Source organism: Suncus etruscus, chromosome 1, assembly GCF_024139225.1.
Source record: "Suncus etruscus isolate mSunEtr1 chromosome 1, mSunEtr1.pri.cur, whole genome shotgun sequence".
Lineage (NCBI taxonomy): Eukaryota > Metazoa > Chordata > Mammalia > Eulipotyphla > Soricidae > Suncus > Suncus etruscus.
In genome coordinates, this window is record NC_064848.1 from 204,145,857 (window position 1) to 204,162,838 (window position 16,982).

At 57.6% G+C, this 16,982-nt stretch overlaps 3 protein-coding genes across 6 annotated transcripts in view; all 3 read right to left on the reverse strand.

Moving 5' to 3' along the window:
• FADS6 (fatty acid desaturase 6) overlaps window positions 1-16,982 on the reverse strand; it is a 1,183,177-nt gene that overhangs the window by 1,131,021 nt on the left and 35,174 nt on the right. The gene's annotated exons all lie outside the window — the stretch shown is intronic.
• HID1 (HID1 domain containing) overlaps window positions 1-16,982 on the reverse strand; it is a 994,098-nt gene that overhangs the window by 879,211 nt on the left and 97,905 nt on the right. The window lies entirely within an intron of this gene.
• On the reverse strand, window positions 481-16,170 carry GRIN2C (glutamate ionotropic receptor NMDA type subunit 2C). Its single transcript, XM_049769446.1, has 12 exons — window positions 15,142-16,170; window positions 11,147-11,745; window positions 10,799-10,913; window positions 9,687-9,898; window positions 9,232-9,397; window positions 8,857-9,010; window positions 6,218-6,343; window positions 5,657-5,886; window positions 4,996-5,156; window positions 4,442-4,629; window positions 3,072-3,304; window positions 481-1,521 (listed from the first exon to the last, which is right to left on the reverse strand). Exons 1-12 carry the CDS (start codon window positions 15,556-15,558, stop codon window positions 526-528), a joined length of 3,597 nt encoding a protein of 1,198 aa, XP_049625403.1. The 5' UTR covers window positions 15,559-16,170; the 3' UTR covers window positions 481-525.

Here is a 16,982-nt window from a genome sequence, read left to right on the forward strand (position 1 = left end):
AAGCTGGCGCTGAATACCAAGTGGGGTGCTGCCTGGCACTGCTTCTTGGCTCCTCACCTCCCTCAGGAGGTTCCCTCCAGGCAGCTGCCCTCCTGCCCGAAGCAGACACCCGCCTCGGGTGCTTCCAGAGTACAGAATATATAGACAGGACGCCCGGTTGCAAAGGTCTATTTATTGTCACTGAACTCTGGAGAAAGGGGGTGGACAGAGCTGCCCGCACAAGGGACACGCTGGCTTCGGGGTCTTGAGCCCCTTGTAGATCTGGCTCTGCTCTCCAGGACGCTGCGTGTTTAAGGGACAGTAAGAGCACCCCCAGCCCCAGGGAGGTGACTCAGCACAGTGTGAGGGTGCAACCCCAGAGGTCTCCCAGATCCCTGTGGGGGACACTAGAGGCCATCTACTGCCTGGACGGTCCCAGAGGCCAGGATCTGACAGTGGAAGCCAAACCCTTTCACCTCACCCAGGCAGTGCCGGGGCTGAGAATCCGGCTGCCCAACCACCAGAGCGGTTGGCACGGTTGGCACTTCACACTTCCGATTCCAAGCTGGAGATCCGCCTCCAGGTGCAAAGTCCAGGATAGCTGTGATGCACCCCACAAGCCGGCCTGCAGGCCTCCTCCAGCCCCCCACTGTCCCGGTAGCCGGTGCTCAGTCCCAGGGTCCTGCTTCTGCACCCGGGAGCTCCCCAGGCCCCAGAGAGCCAGGGGCTGTGGCTGGCACAGGGTGGCAGGGGCAGGGAAGGGCAGATAGGCCTCCAGCAGAGTGGCAGGTGGGTGTGCGCGTGGGCGCAGACCTGATGCCTGTAGGGCCAGGCGGGCAGCCCCTGGCACGCCCAGCAGCCCTCCTGGCAAGCCTCCGGGTAGGAGGGGAGTGGCACCCAGTGGTCGCACCCCAGGCGGGCACAGCAGGCTGGAAAGGCCTCTGCCACCGAGCTGGGCAGGGAAGCGTGTCGGGCGCGCATTCCCCGAGCCCAGGCGGCGCGCAACAGCGCCTCGCGCCGCTCCAGCTGCTCGGGTCCGAGCATCGCCAGGTCCGCGGGTTCGGGGGGCTCCGGGAAGAGCGGGAGGAAGGGGCGCCCCGATCGCTGGGCTCGGGGGAAGGAGCTGTAGTGGCGGCACTCGGGCAGCTCGCACCGCTGCGGGGCCCCGCAGGGTCCCCGCGCCTCGCACCCCCGGGACACGTCGGGCAGGGGTGCGGGGGGCCCCGGGAGCCTGCGGCGGCGGCGCCGGGCGGACCTCGGAGCCCAGCTTTGCGGATTGGGCTCCGGGACCGGGTGGGGAGTGGGGGGCCGGGAGCAGGGACAGGCCGGCGATGGGGTCCCCCGACGGCCGCCTCCCCAGTGCTCGATGGTGCGCGCGGCGCGGTCCAGGGAGCTGCTCACCCCCGCCGTGCTCACCATGTCCCGGGCCGCCTGCAGCATCTTCAGCACGCTGGCCTGGGCCGAGCTGGCGGTGAGGTCCGGGCTGGGCTGTCGCGGGGGGCTGGCCAGGCTCTGCACCCCGCTGAAGCAGCTGTAGATGCCCTGGCAGAGAAAGAGAGGGGAGCAGACAGGTGAGCTTCCTAGGGAAGCAGCTAACACCCCGATCTGGAGTTTCTTTGCTTGGTTTTGGGTTGTGCTCAAGGCTTCTTTCTGGCTTCTGTGCTCAGGAATGGATGGCTCCTGACGGTAGGATTCAGAGGATCAGGTGGGGTCTTGGAGATCAAGCCTAGATATGCCCTGATGCCCTGTGCAATGCAAGAAGGGCCTTGCTGTATTATCTCTCCACCCCGATTTCTACACACACACACACACACACACACACACACACACACACACACACACACTTTTTTTTTTAATTTTTTGTTTGATTTTGGGGCCACACTTGGCTGTGCTCAGGGGTTACTCCTGCTCTGTACTCAAAAAATCGCTCCTGGCAGGCTCAGGGAATCATATGGGATGCCGGGGATCAAACCCTGGTCCATCCTGGGTCAGCAGCATGCAAGGTATAACCCCTACTCTGGCCCTGCCCAGGTTTTCTTGGCCACACTCACGGGCTTCCCCTGTTGGGTTACACCTTATTTTACCCAAAACAGTTGTTGGGTTACACCTTATTTTTTTTTGTTTGTTTTTGTTTTTGGGCCACACCCTGCGGTGCTCAGGGGTTACTCCTGGCTGTCTGCTCAGAAATAGCTCCTGACAGGCACGGGGAACCATATGGGACACCGGGATTCGAACCAACCACCTTTGGTCCTGGATCAGCTGCTTGCAAGGCAAACACCACTGTGCTATCTCTCTGGGCCCGGGGTTACACCTTATTTTACCCAAAAACCCCTAGTTCTGTGCTCAGAGATCACTCCTGGCTCTGTGTTCAAAGATCACTCCTAGCAGAGTGGGCCATAGTGGATCAAACCCAAATCAGTCTCTTGCACAGAAAAGCCCCTATTGGGCCTGGAGTGATTTGCCTTGCACCTGGCCAACTGAGGTTCAATCCCCAGCCACCTACAGGGTCCTCCAAGTCTGCAATAAGTGATCCCTGAGCACAGAGCTAGGAGTAAGCCCTGAGCACCACCTGGTAGCATCAAAAACAGAGTGCCAGAGTGAGAGCACAGCAGCGAGAGCATTTGCCTTGCACGTGGCTGATCCACATGGCTCTGGGTAACAGAGCCTGCCTGGAATGAGCTAGGAGTGAACTGAATGCAGCGCAAGGAGGAATCCAAGCTTGGCCGGGAACGCATCCCAAAATAAAAAAAACATTCCCTCCCTACCAACCCATCACATTATCACTGGTCCTAGTGTTGGGCTTTTAAGAGCCAGGCCCTAGAAGTGCCCCCAGCTCAGGTTCCAAGAGGCACACATGGGTTGGAAAAACATTGCAACAAGTCACTCCAAAACCCATGGCCAGTTGCCAGCTTACAATTGGCAATGAAGACCAGAGGGACCCAGCTTTCTCCCAGGCTGGACCATGGATTCTACCGCCCATCTTCAAGGAGTCCGGCAGACCAGGCCACCCCTGGGAAAATTTGCCTCCGTGGGTGTGGCCTGTTGGACTTCTCTAATGTTGGCGCCTGTTGGGGTGGGCAGCGGGCACGCACCCGGCTGAAAGCCAGCAGGAAGTCCAGTCGGGACGCGTCGGGCACGGTGTGTCGAAGCTTCCAGTAGACCAGGTGCTCCCAGGCGAAGACCAGCAGCGCCAGCCCCATGGCCACCAGCAGCATGTAGAAAACTCCAGCCATGTTGTCGATGTCCAGTTTGCTGCTCATCACCTCGTTCTTCTCATTCTGGCAGATCCCCGAGAGCCACACTGTCTCCAGTTTCTGGGTCTCCCCTGGGGGACACAGCTAGCTCAGGGGGGACTGTTCCCCCCACTCGCCCTGACAGGGCCAGGAGGTTCTTGGGCCAAGGGGAAGATTCTCAAGATCCAGCCCCTAGGAGGCAGCACTGAGGCTTGGGGCATTCAGGAGTGAGTACTGTGGGTGTGGGGGGGGGGCAGCCATGGGTACCCAGGTGCAAAAAGGCTTGTTGATTGGGCGCTTCTGCCCTCATGTCACTGGCCTCACAGACGCCTGACATGGAGCTAAAGTGGCTTGTAGGAACAAAAGTCCTAGGCCTTGTCACCACCACCAGAAACCCCACTTTTATGGGGGTGGGATCACTTCCATTGATGCTCAGGGGTTACTCCTGGCTCTGCACTCCGGAATTACTCTTGGTGCGGCTTGGAGGACCCTATGGGATGCCGGGGATCGAACTAGGGTAGGTCATGTGCAAGGCAAGAGCTCTCTCCACTCTCCCCCCCGAAAAAATACTTCTTTACCATCATAGTAAGGGTTCTGGGTGGTGGGAGAGAGCAAATGAAAGTTTTTCTAATAGGGAGTGGCTGGGAAATTCTCAGAGCTCCTGTGTGGGGATCTCAGTTGCCTCACAAACAACCAACCTCACCCTGGCCTGTCTGAACCCCCTGTTCTGAGCCTAGCCAGGCCCTGGGTGATTCCCTGGCCTTCTCAAAAAAGGAAAAAGGGGATTTTGGGGCAAAAACCAAAGTTCAGGCACAGGAACAATAGCACAGCAGCGAGGGCATTTGCCTTACATATGGCCAACCCAAGTTTGACCCCCAGCATCCCATAGGGTCCCCCGAGCCTGCCAGGAGTCATTTCTAAGCATAGAGCCAGAAGGAACCCTTGAGTGTCATTGGGTGTGGCTCTAAAAGCAGCAAAAAAAAAATCAGAGCTCACCCCAGCCCCCACTGTATGGCCTGACTGCTCCTGTCTTCCTGATCTTGGGGAACCCCTTCCCTATAAAACCAGGGGACCCTAATACTCATCCCATCCCCTACCTACACTCCAGCTTCAAGCCCCCCGAAACTGCCCTCACCACCAGCAGACATCTGAAAACAGTAGTTGATGGAGGGACAGGTTTAGCCTCTGACTCTGGAAGCCCCCCGTCCCCCCTCGAAGGCGGCACCCACCATCCCCCAAGAACTGTAAGAGCGCGAGGTCGATGGGGCGCTTCCAGTGGGAGCCCTTCTGCATGGCAATGCCGTAGCCCGTGGTGGCAAAGACCTTGCCAGAGCCGATGGTCACCAGCTTGCAGCCCTCATCCTTTCCCGCCATGTAGTTGAGCACAGCTGCGTCATAGATAAAGGCGTCCAGCCTCCTGCAGGCAGGCCAAGGTCAGGCCAGAAACCCCAAGATCCACGAGTCCCCCAAAACAGGAACCCCACCCAGGAAGGGGGATGGACAGAGAACATTGGGATCCCATCTGCCCTGCTCATGGAACCAAGAGGGGGACCCACCCACCCAACCTCTGCAGCTTCAGATTTTCACAAATTACCCTGGAGCTTGGATACACCCAGCCTTGTGTCTCTGCACCCCTGATTCCCCTATCTCATCCCCTGAGCCCAGAAGCCCCACAAGATTGTCTCACTGCCTCCATGGCCCCGTGAGTGAGGAAGGAGCCTGGCTATGTGGAAGACACTTGGTGAAGACCCAGAAGAGTTGGGGTCCCCCAGTCGGGACACACCCCATCTTGAGGCTGCTTAGAGCATCCTCCACCGAGCGCTGGTTGAACTTGACCATGTGTACATGCATGTCGCGGTAGTTGCTTCGGATGTTTCGTTCGGTGCTGCCATTGGGTACGGTGCCAAAGCGGAAGGGCGGGTATTGGTCCTGGGGCCGTTGGAACTGCGGGCAGAGAGGCTGGTTAGGGGCCTTTTCCTCTGAGTCTCTGGGTACTACCATGGGGAGGGATGGCAGAGGGCAGGTGACCTGTCACAGTATAAGCCACTCCTGGAGAACAAATGGGGAAACTGAGGCCAGCACTAAAAGAAATACTCCCACTCATCTCTCTCCACCAGCTCCATGTTCTCTCTTCCTTCCAAGCACTGAGCCAGAAGAAGCCACTGAGCACTGCTGGGGATGTCCTTCATACCCCAAATAACCATGCAGAGAATGAATGCTGCACATTCAGGAGGTTTTTCTTCTTTTTTTTGGGGGGTGGGTCATCACTGTCAATGCTCAGGGATGGCTCCTAACTCTGCACTCAGGGGATTCTATTCTGGGGATCGAACCTGCATCAGCCACATGTAAGGTCAGCGCCTTTCCTCCAGTTCTTACTGCTGCTGAGACCCACTCCCACCCAGCCCTAGTCTCATGCCTCCCACCCCCACTCAGACTCCCGCCACCTTCTTGTCGCTGAGGCCTGACACCGTGTCGATATATTGCTCCTGGATCATGAAGGCAGCCAGGTTGGCAGTGTAGCTGGCGAGGAAGATGACAGCGAAGAAGGCCCACACCAGCACCATGATCTTGGACGTGGTCCCTCGGGGGTTCTCGATGGGCACCGAGTTGTTGAAGACCAGGGCCCAGAGCAGCCAGATGGACTTCCCGATGGTGAAAGATGGACCCCCCGGCTCTGCAGGAGGGGGACACTGAGGTCTCCCTGGCTGACCATAGTGGACTTGGGGGCATCTCAGTATCACTGCCCCTCACCCAGCTCTACAGCACCAGTCCCCATTGTTCCTGTAATCCAAGTCACCCTCTCCCTCAGCATGCAAGATGCGTTTATTTCTTTATTTTTGTGTTTTTCTTTGTTTGGGGGCCATACCCAGCAGTGCTCTGGGATTGCTCCTGGCTCTACACTCTACCTAAGATCGAACCCAGGTTGGCCTGTGCAAGGCAACACCCTACCTGCTGTGCTATCGCTCCGGACCCAGGACATATATTTGGGGGTATGGGGGACTCACTCTTGCCACTGCTGAGGTTCTGGTTGTAGCTGACGGGGCTGAAATACTCGAACATGAAGACAGTGATGGCCACCACGGTAAGACACATGACGAACATCATGACCCACACGGCTGGGCTGTAGGGCTCTAGGGGTGGGAGCAGCGACTTAGGGAGCAGCAGGGTGCAGGGGAGGACTAGCGGGGTCCCTCGTACAAAGTCAGGCTCTGATTCAGCTCAGAATCCCCCCCCCACCAGGAGGCCAGACTTGTCAGCATTCATTCTCTGATGGGTTATTTAGGGTTTTGAAGACACCCCTGGCAGTTTTCAATGGCAACTCCTAGCTCAGTGCTTGGGGCCATTTGTAACAGGGAATCATGTGGTACCAGAAATGGAACCTAGGGCTCCCATGTGCAAAGCCTGTTCTTTGCGTAGACTCATGCACTCTTTTTATTTACTTTTTATTTACTTTGTTTTTTGGGGGGTCACACCCAGCAATCCTCAGGGGTTACTCCTGGCTCTGCACTCAAAAGTCACTCCTGGCAGGATCAGGGAGACCATATGGGATGCAGGGATCAAACTTGGGTTAGCTGCGTGCAAAGCAAATGCCCTTCCTGCTGTGCTATCATTCTGGTCCTGACTCCCACATTCTTGGTGTCTCTCTCTCCCCTCTCCAGGACTAGGGTGCTATCCTAACAATCTTTCACAGTCTCCGACTCCCTTTCATACAGGGTCTGCACCCCAAGTTGCTATTCTGTGTGTCTCCTGATTTGCTGCTCTCAGAAGTTGGATGGTACAGGGTTGGGGTCACCCCCTTTGCCATAGTGGAAAGACCCACCTTGCTTATGGCCAACCAAGATTAGAAATGCATCCCCAGCACCCTAGCCTAGGGCCCGTGCAAGGTCGCTGCAGAGGGAACATGGCATTATCCCCTGATAATATCCAGATGGTGAGCCCCACATCACAATGAGCCTCTCTCTCCTTCCATGGGTTCACCCCACTTGGGATCTCATAAAAAAAAAAAAAGCCATTTGATTTTCTGTCTCTCCCAAAATGACACCACCTTTCTTTTTACTTTTTTGTTCCATTTTTTCCCCTTCCCGTCTCCCCTTTGTTCCATTTTTTATTTGGGAACCACTAGTGGTGCTCTGAACTTACTCCTAGCCCTGCACTAGCAATTATTTCTGGAAGTGTTTGAGGGACCATATGGATGCTGGGGATCGAACCCAGTTTAACCACATGCAAGGCAAATGTCCTCCCATTGTACTATCTCTTCAGCCCCATTCTGTTTTTTTGTTTTTTTTTTTTTTTGGTTTTTGGTTTTTTTGTTGTTGTTGTTGTTTTTTTTGGTTTTTGGTTTTTGGTTTTTGGGCCACACCCAGAGATGCTCAGGAGTTACTCCTGGCTGTCTGCTCAGAAATAGCTCCTGGCAGGCACAGGGGACCATATGGAACACCGGGTTTCGAACCAACCACCTTTGGTCCTGGATAGGCTGCTTGCAAGGCAAACGTCCGCTGTGCTATCTCTCCGGGCCCCCTGTGTCTTAATATCTTCCTCAAATTTCTTGAGTAGTATGGGTCCATCCCACTATCCTCTGCCTGCCAAAGCCAACCTCATCAAAAAGACTCTTTTGGGGCCCGGAGAAATAGTGCAGCAGCGTGGGGCCGGGTAGGTGGCGCTGGAGGTAAGGTGTCTGCCTTGCAAGCGCTAGCCAAGGAAGGACCGCGGTTCGATCCCCCGGCGTCCCATATGGTCCCCCCAAGCCAGGGGCGATTTCTGAGCACATAGCCAGGAGTAACCCCTGAGCGTTAAACAGGTGTGGCCCAAAAACCAAAAAAAAAAAAAATAGTGCAGCAGCGTTTGCCTTGCAAGCAGCCGATCCAGGACCAAAGGTGGTTGGTTCGAAACCCGGTGTCCCATATGGTCCCCCGTGCCTGCCAGGAGCTATTTCTGAGCAGACAGACAGGAGTAAGCCCTGAGCAACGCCGGGTGTGGCCCAAAAAAACAAAAAATAAAATAAAATAAAATAAAATAATAAAAAAGACTCTTTGGGGCCAGAGAGATGGCACAGCAGTGGGGCACTTGCCTTGCATGCGGATGACTGGGTTTGATTCCGGGCATCCCATATGGTCCCCAGCCTGCCAGGGGCAATTTCTGAGTGCAGAGCCAGAAGTGACCACAGAGCACCACTAGGTGTGGCCCAGAAACCAATCAATCAATAAATAAAGTTTTAAAAACATAGACTTCAACAAAGCATCCCTAGCACAGTACCCTTTCCAGAACAAGTATTAAACAGTTAGTGGCCCAAAAACCCCACTACTTTACTTATTTTTAGGCCACCCCTAGTGGTCCTCAGAGCTTACTCCTGACTCTGCTCAGGGTTCACTCCTAATGAGTCTTGGGAAACCCTATGTGGTACCAGGGATAAAACCAGGGTCAGGCACTTGCAAGGCCAACGCCATTTGTTGCTGTACTATCTCTTCCTGGCCCCTGCCTTTCATTGGGGCCTCCTCTGTTCCTAAATACCTCTTTAGGTTCAGAAAGGACCATGTCACCTCTTGACACCCTATCTGTTCCCCAGCCCTTTGCCAGCCTCAGCCCAGGAACCTGGAGCTGTGTGTGGTCACCCCACCCCATGGCCCACCCTTATGCCCAGCCTCACCCAGGAAGGCGGAAGGGGACACGGTGCCGTTGCTACGTGCCACCATCACGCTGATGCCCGTCTCCACAAAGGGCACCGAGAAGTCCACGATCTCAGAGCGCTCCTCATTGATGGTGAGCGAGCCGATGGCCATGTCTGCGCGCTTGTAGTACACCTGGGGTGGGAGGCTGCATGGGAGAGGGCCCCCCAATACTGTCCCGGGTCCTCACCACCACCCCCCAATCCTCCAGCATAGAATCCTGGCAGCCCAGCATCCTCTACTGGTGGGCAACTGGGCTTTGCATTACCCTCACCCTCACCCTGATCAAGCCCTGGTACCCCAGCATAGAAGCTGCCTTTGGAATCCGGGCGGGAGGTGGCCCTGGGGCCGCCTACCTCCCCGATCATGCCGTTCCACACGCCTCGCACCCGCTTGCCGTGCTTGCCGTTGGTCACCAGGTACAGGTCGTAGGAGAACTTGACCACCTTGGCCAGCTTCTTCAGGATGTCGATGCAGAAGCCTTTGCAGCAGAGCTTGGTGTAAGGGGGCGCGTCCCCGCTGCTGTCAAAAGGGGAAGGGGCGTGTCAATGTCTGACCACGCCCCACACCGACCACGCCCAACATAGCCACGCCCCTACGTTTGGCCACGCCCCTTCAAGGCCCTGGCCTTGCATCACAACTAGCCCACGCCCTGGAACCAACGTAGCCCCGCCCTGATCCCGCCCCTTCCGGACCGTGGCCACGCCTCCCCACTAGCCCCGCCGGCCTCAGCCACTCCAAGACCTAGCCCTGAGCGTTGGCCCCGCCCCTCTCCCTAGCCCCGCCCCCTCCCGGCCCTGGCCCCGCCCACCCGAAGGTGTGATTGGTCTGGCGGCGGCAGGGCACCGTGTTGGGCACGCAGCCGCCCGTGCCAGGGTCGGGGCTCTCCACGATCACGAAGGGCCTCTCCTCCAGCGTGGCCACTGTCAGGTGGCGGCTGTCCACCACGGGCTGCAGCGAGGTGCTGTAGCGGGGCCACACCGGGTACTTCATGTGCAGGATGCCGTGGTCCCAGCGGCCCACCTGCAGAGGGAGGGTGACAGTCTCAGCGCCCCACTTCGGCCTCCTTCCCGCCCACCATGGGGCCTGTCAGGTGCCCTGGCTCTTTCCAGGGGCGCCGGGCGAGGGCAATATTTGGAGGGTGAAACTGGGCATGGGCCAGGAGTGTGGGCTCCGTGGCAGCCCCCCTTGGGCTCCGGGCCCTCTGCCTGTTCCAATCCTCACAGCTGTTGGCCTGAGTCATTCCCTTTAAAGCTCAAGCCTGAGCCTGTCCCCCCAGTTCCCTCGACCTCATGCCAAGTCAGCCCTTTGGAACCCTCCCAGGCCCTCCTCCCTCAGTCTCCACGCTCCCCGCAAAGGTACCACTTTAAAGAGTCCCCACCCAGGAGGGCTGGAGCAATAACAGGACAGCTGGGAGAGTGCTTGCCTTGCAGGTGCCCATCCCGGTTTCAATCCCTGGCCTCCTATTTGGTCCCCTGAGCACTACCAGAAATAAATAATCCCTGAGTGCAGAGCCAGGAGTAACCCCTGAGCATTGCGTAGCTTGGCCAACCCCCAACCAAAAAATATACAAATAAAGTGTTAGGGGGCCGGAGAGATAGCATGGAGGGAAGGCATTTACGCCTTGCATGCAGAAGGATGGTGGTTCGAATCCCGGCAATCCCATATGGTCCCTCGAGCCCGCCAGGAGCGATTTCTGAGCGTAGAGCCAGGAGTAACCCCTGAATGCGGCTGGGTGTGACCCCCAAACCAAAATAAATAAATAAAATGTTAGGTGGGGGAAGTTGGAACGATAATGCAGCAAGGTGGGTGCATGCCTCCAAGACAGCGAAGGTGCTGGAAAGGGGGAACAAAGGGGGGCTCTGCTCCCTGGAACCTGGGACCAAAGGGGAAAGGAAACCCTTGGGCTCACCCCCTTCTCACCATCTCCCAGAGGCGGTGCCGGTTGAGGGCGATCACCACCATGGTGGGCTGGACCAGGTACCCCCCAGGGCTGAAGGAGAAGTCTCGGCCTTCCCAGGAGACGTTCAGTAGGTGCCTGCAGGGTGCAAGGGGACCCCTCAACTTTGTGTTTCTGATCCACTAGCTCAGCGGGCAGGCCGGCTGTGGGTGGTAGCCGCTGGGATCGCTGCCTTGCGGTGCCCCTTTTCTTGCAAACCCCCACCCCCTTTCTCTGAGCGGCAAGGCGAGGCCCAGAGAGGGACGGACAGCCAAGCGAGGCGACCATGCAAAGGGCCCTGCGGCCCTGCCCCGTCCAGGACAGACGCCCACCTGTAGAAGGCCTCCCGGGCAGGGCCGACGGGTCCGGGGCGGCCCTGGCAGTCCCCCGCCGGGCCGGGGAGGACGCCGTACTGGCGCCGGTAGCCGTGGGCGCCCAGGGCCAGCACGGCCACGCCGTCGCGCACCTTCTGGCGCAGGCTGAGCCGCCAGCTGGCCGTGACGACGCTGATGAGGCCCACGGGGAAGGACGCGGGCGGCGCGTCGGTGCTGCCCAGCGCCAGGGAGGGCACCAGCCACACGTGCCCGGGCCCCACCAGGCCGGCCCGCGCCGCCTCGGCGAACAGCACCTCGGCCTCGGCGCGCGAGCAGTAGGCCAGCAGCACGGGCGCGTCCAGGGAGCGCAGCAGCCGCTGGGTCTGCGCGCGCGGCCCGCCCGGGCCCAGCTCCAGCGTGAGCACGTCGAGCAGCCGCCAGCCCGGGGAGTTGGCGTCGGCCGCGGCGCGGACGCCCTCCAGGAAGAGCGCGTGGCCCGGGTGCAGGCTGGTGATGACGGCGAAGGCGCCCCAAGCGTACTCCTCCAGCACCTTGAACAGCACCTGCAGCTGCTGCTCCAGCGACACGCCCAGCTGCAGGAAGGCGGAGCCCGGCTCCTGGGGGCGGGGCCGGAAAGGGGCGTGTTCGCGCAATGGGCGTGGTTACCTAGACCACGCCCCGTCATGACCTCGCCCACCCGGTGTCCGACTCCCTGTGGCTGCTCCGGGGACACTGGTTCAGCTGCAGGAAGGCGGAGCCCGGCTCCTGGGGGCGGGGCCGGGAAGAGGCGTGCTTGTTTAGTGGGCGTGGTTATCCAGACCACGCCCCATCGTGACCACGCCCACCCGGTGTCCGACTCCCTGTGGCTGCTCCGGGGACACTGGCCCAGCTGCAGGAAGACGGGGCCCGGCTCCTGGGGGCGGGGCCGGGAAGGGGCGTGTTCGCGTAACGGGCGTGGTTACATAGACCACGCCCCGTCATGACCACGCCCACCCGGTGTCCGACTCCCTGTGGCTGCTCCGGGGACACTGGTTCAGCTGCAGGAAGGCGGAGCCCGGCTCCTGGGGCGGGGCCGGGAAAAAGCGTGCTTGCATAGTGGGCGTGGCTATCTAGACCATGCCCCGTCGTGACCACGCCCACCCAGTGTTCGACTCCCTATGGCTGCTCCCGGGACACTGGCCCAGCTGCAGGAAGGCGGAGCCCGACTCCTGGGGCGGAGCCGAGAGGGTTTGTTTTGCATACTGGGTGTGGCCATCTAGGTCACGCCCCTATGCCCCGCCCACCTCGGCGTCCCTCCGTAGGCCTCCCAGAAAGCAGGACCACGCGGTGGGCGTGCCTTTGTTGGGGCGGAGTCACTAAACCACACCCGTTCCGGCTCTAAGGCTGGGCCCCGCCCACCCCCATATTCGACTCCTTAGGCCTCATGGGAAGCGGGGCCACGCGATGGGCGTGTCCACATGGGGGGCGGGTTCATTAGGCCACGCCCTGTCAGAGCCTAGGGCTGACCCCGCCCCGCCCCGCCCTCCCCACCCTGCGTCCCCGAGCTGGAGGCATAAAGTAGCGGGGCAGGCGGTTGCCTTGCATGCGACCATCCCAGACTCGATCCCAGGCATCATCCCATAGGGTCCCCTGAGCACAGAGCCAGGAGTAACTCCTGAGTGCCTTTGGGTGTAAAAAATTCAAATACACAGGGCTCACAGCATAGGCGATTGCCTTGCACACGGACAACCCAAGAGACAGCCTGTGCTTTGATTCCCGCCATCTCCCGAGCCTGCCAGGGGGAGTGGGATGTCTGCGGCAGCTAAGGAATGAACTGGACTCCCGTGTGCAAAGTTCTGCACTGGGAGCTGCTAGCTGCAGGGCTCTGGGATCTGTCTTTTAAGGAGCTTTGAAAGTATTCTGGCTACTTTAGAAGAATTTAGAAGAGTGATTGAGAGTAGTCAACCTGGGTTCGATCCCCAGCATCCCATATGGTCCCCCAAGCCTGCCAGGAGTGGCCCAGGAATAAAAAAAGAAAAAGAATTGCCCCAGAGCCAGTGACTGGGACTCTTACCAACTGCACCCTCAGGCTCTGCCTCCCCCCAAAAAAACTCTGGTGGCTTTAGAGACAGCCCAGGGGCTCAGCCCAACAGTGAGAAAGCCTCTCCTTTTCTTGGCTCCTTCTGCCACCAAGGCCCCCACTCCCTGTCTGGCCCTCAGCATTCCCTCCTGCACCAACTATCGGCATCTTTTCAGAAACAAACCAAGAAAAGCTACAGGCCGTGGTTCCTTCAATAAAGAATTACAGGACTGGAAAGGGAAGGGGACCCCCAGAGTCTGAGAAATAAGGTTTCCAAAGCCAGACCAATGTCCAGAGGGAGCCTCATTCGGGTCTTGGCTCAAGGCAATAAACTTTAGACTAAACATTGATCAAGTTAGTAGCGTCTGAACACGGAGTAGATATTTGATGCTAAGGGGGTTTATTTTTCTTTAGATGTTTTCTTTGGATGTGACGATGGTGGTTGTTTGTGATTTTTTAAGCCCTGTCTGCAGGAAAGGGACTAAAATATTTATGGATGGAAGAAAACAGGGCCCGCTCCACTTCCAATTAGCACAAAAGAGGGAGAAGTGGAGGGTGGGGGGCAGAGATGGGGCAGGCCAGAAGCTATGGAGGAGAAAAGTGGGTGTGTAATAAAACTCTGGTGGGGCCGACGCGGTGGCGCTAGAGGTAAGGTGCCTGCTAGCCTAGGACGGACCACGGTTTGATCCCCCGGTGCCCCATATGGTCCCCCAAGCCAGGAGCGACTTCTGGGCGCATAGCCAGGAGTAACCCCTGAGAGTCACCGGGTGTGGCCCAAAAACAAAAACAAAACAAAACAAAAAAAATCAACTCTGGTGTAATGCAAAAGATTCCCTGGACTGGACTAGAGAGATAGGACAGCGGGGTGGGCATTTGCCCTGCATGTAGCCAACTCAGGTTCCATCTCGGGCATCCCACTGGTTGCCCCGAACACCGCCAGGAGTAATTCCTGAGAGCAGAGCCACGAGTAACCTTTGAGCATCCCCACAACAAAATCAAAACCAAAAAGGCTCCATTTGACAGGTCCAGGGCTGGAGAAATGTCCAACAGGCTGACCCATGCAGGAGACCCATGGCCCATCTCAGCACCTCCTGGTCCTTGGAGCATTGGTAGAAATAACTTCCAGAGCACAGAACTGAGAGCACCCCAGCCTGGCCAAGTATGGCCCCCAGGCCAGTAGATTAACTTAGGTAAAACATGACCATAAAAGACAGATCCAATCAGTCCTCTCCTTAACCCTTCTCTACCTCTCCACTTAGGGTGAAACATATAAACACCCATCACTCCCTTTTTTTTGGGAGGGCCACACTCAGCAGTGCTCAGAGCTTACTCCTAGCTCTGTGCTCAGGAGCCACTCTGGCAGGCTCAGGGAACAATATGGGATGATGAGAATAGAACTCGGATCCTCCACTTGCAAGGCAAATGCCCTTCCTATTGTGCTATTGCTCCACCATCGCTCCAGCCCCCATCCCTACTCTTCCCAGGCTTCTCTCTGTTCCTCAGCATTTTCAATTTCCTTCCACCTCATCCCTCCCCAGTTTGCCTAGAGCCCTGTCCCCCAAAACCCCCACATGCACAGCCCTGGCCCATTCCCCCTGGATCTCAGACACAGCTCAGAGTTCAGTGCTTGTCATATTTTTCTAACAACACCTGCCCACACAGGGGCTATGTGGGGCTCCTGGGGAAGCCTGGCTTTCCTGCAGGTTACCATCTCCCCTGAAAATGCCTTCCCCTCAAGAATGCAACTCAAAAAAAAAATGCAAACTCAGAGAGGATGGGTATCCATACTGCAATGATTGCAGCCAGCCCTAGGCTTGCCCTCATTCCACTGACCCCTTGATACTAGCCAGAGGAAGACCAGCCCCCCAAAGTTGATCTCATAGACAGCCTCATATCTCCCTGGCCCTAAGGCAGCCCCAACATTTTCCAGCCCATCCATAGACTGAATAGTCACCTTTGGAGTGAGGACCAAGGCAGAGCCCCCGCTAATGCTGAGGATGGGCACGTGGGTCTGAGAAGAGATGAAGTCCAAGATCTGGGCCACTGCCTCTGTGTCCACACTGTCCTCGAACACGATGCCATGGACTTGTGCGGCCCCCAGGAGCCCGCAGATCTGCATGAGGAGGCTTCTGGGGTTCGTGTGGTTCACCCCAACAGTGAGTGGCTGGATCCCCACGGGCAAGTCCAGGAAGTTCTGCGGAGTGAGGCGGCTACGGGCCGGCGAGTGTGGAGGCCCAGCGCTGCCAAACACCACGGCCACCGTCAAGGCCTGCTGGCTCGGCCCGGGGCCCTGTCCTGCCCAGGCCCCCAGGAGGGTCATGAAGAGCAGGACAGGCTCCAGGGCGTTGCCCATGTCTGTCCACTTCAGCATCCTGCAGGGGGACCAGGCTGGGCATAGGAAGGAGGGTGAAGCGGGGAGCACAGCTCAAAGGGCAAGCCTGCAGCAGGCGGTTGTGCCAGGGACACACCTGGAAAGTGACAGAGAAGGTTGGGGCGGGGGGCTCCCTGCACAAGAGAGAGGTCAAAGGAAAGACAGACAGACAGACAGACAGACAGACAGAGGGAGGGAGAGAGAAGAGGTTAGCCATGAGTACTGGGTACTGGGAAGGTCATAAGTCAGGATTGAGACTTGCGACCTCCCTGGAAGGGACAGATCAGACCCCAAAAAAGCCGCCCCTGACTGGACTCTGCCCCCAGGAATTTGCACAGCAGACACTGGTCTAGGGTCCCAGTAAAGGGTGAGAGTGTACAGATCACACTGGCAAGCTAAGTGATTTTGGAGGATTATCTATCTCACCCTCTCTGGGCCATTTCCAAATACATTTTTATTTGGGGGGGAGAGTTTTTTCTTTCTTTTTTTTTGGGGGGGTCACACTTGATCAGGATTACTCCTGGCTCTGTGCTCAGACATCCCCCATAGCAGGCTCGGGGGAACAATATTGGATGTCTGGAATCGAACCCAGGTCAGCTGCCTGCAAGGCAAACTCCCTACTGCTGTGCTATCACTCCAGCCCCTGTTTTTAGGCTACACTTGAGGTACTCGGGGATCACTGCTAGCAGAATTCAGGGGACCCGATGCGGGGGCACGTGCGAGGATAGTAAGCGCCTTCCTCACTCCCTCTGGCATTTCCAAATTGCTCCTCTTGGCCTGAGATCACCCAGAGCACCTCTCAGCTCATGCTCACATGTCTCCCTCCTCCAGGAACCTTCCTGCTGGGCACAGAGCACCCCCCCTGCTGATCTTGCACCTCTCTGCCCTCCCCCACTTCAGCAAGTCCTGGCTCTTCCACAGCTGAATACAGCCTGATTTTTTGTGTGGCTCTAGGTCCACTGAAAGTGTGCAGCGGTATCTTTGATTTTTTATTATGTTTGGTTTTGGGGCCACACTCAGCTGTGCTCAGGGGTCACTCCTGGTAGTGGTTGGGGGGCCATGCAGTGCTGGGGACAGTACCAATTGGCCACATGCAAGGAATGCACCTTAATTAATTCCTAATTAATCCTTGTACAGTCTCTTCCAAAGTCAAATTACTTGCTGATCTCTCTGTATAGGGTATGCAGGGTGGGGGAAGGCAAGGGACATGCAAGGGGCTAGCAGGGAACATTCAGAAAACTCTCCAGGTTGATAACAAGAATCTTCTACAGGGGCTGGAGCAATAACACAGCAGTAGGGTGTTTGTCTTGCATGCAGCCAACCCGGGACGGATGGATCTGGGTTCAATCTCCAGCATCCCATATAGTCCTCCAAGCCTGCCAGGAGCGGTTTTTGAGCACAGAGCCAAGGAGTAACCCCTGAGC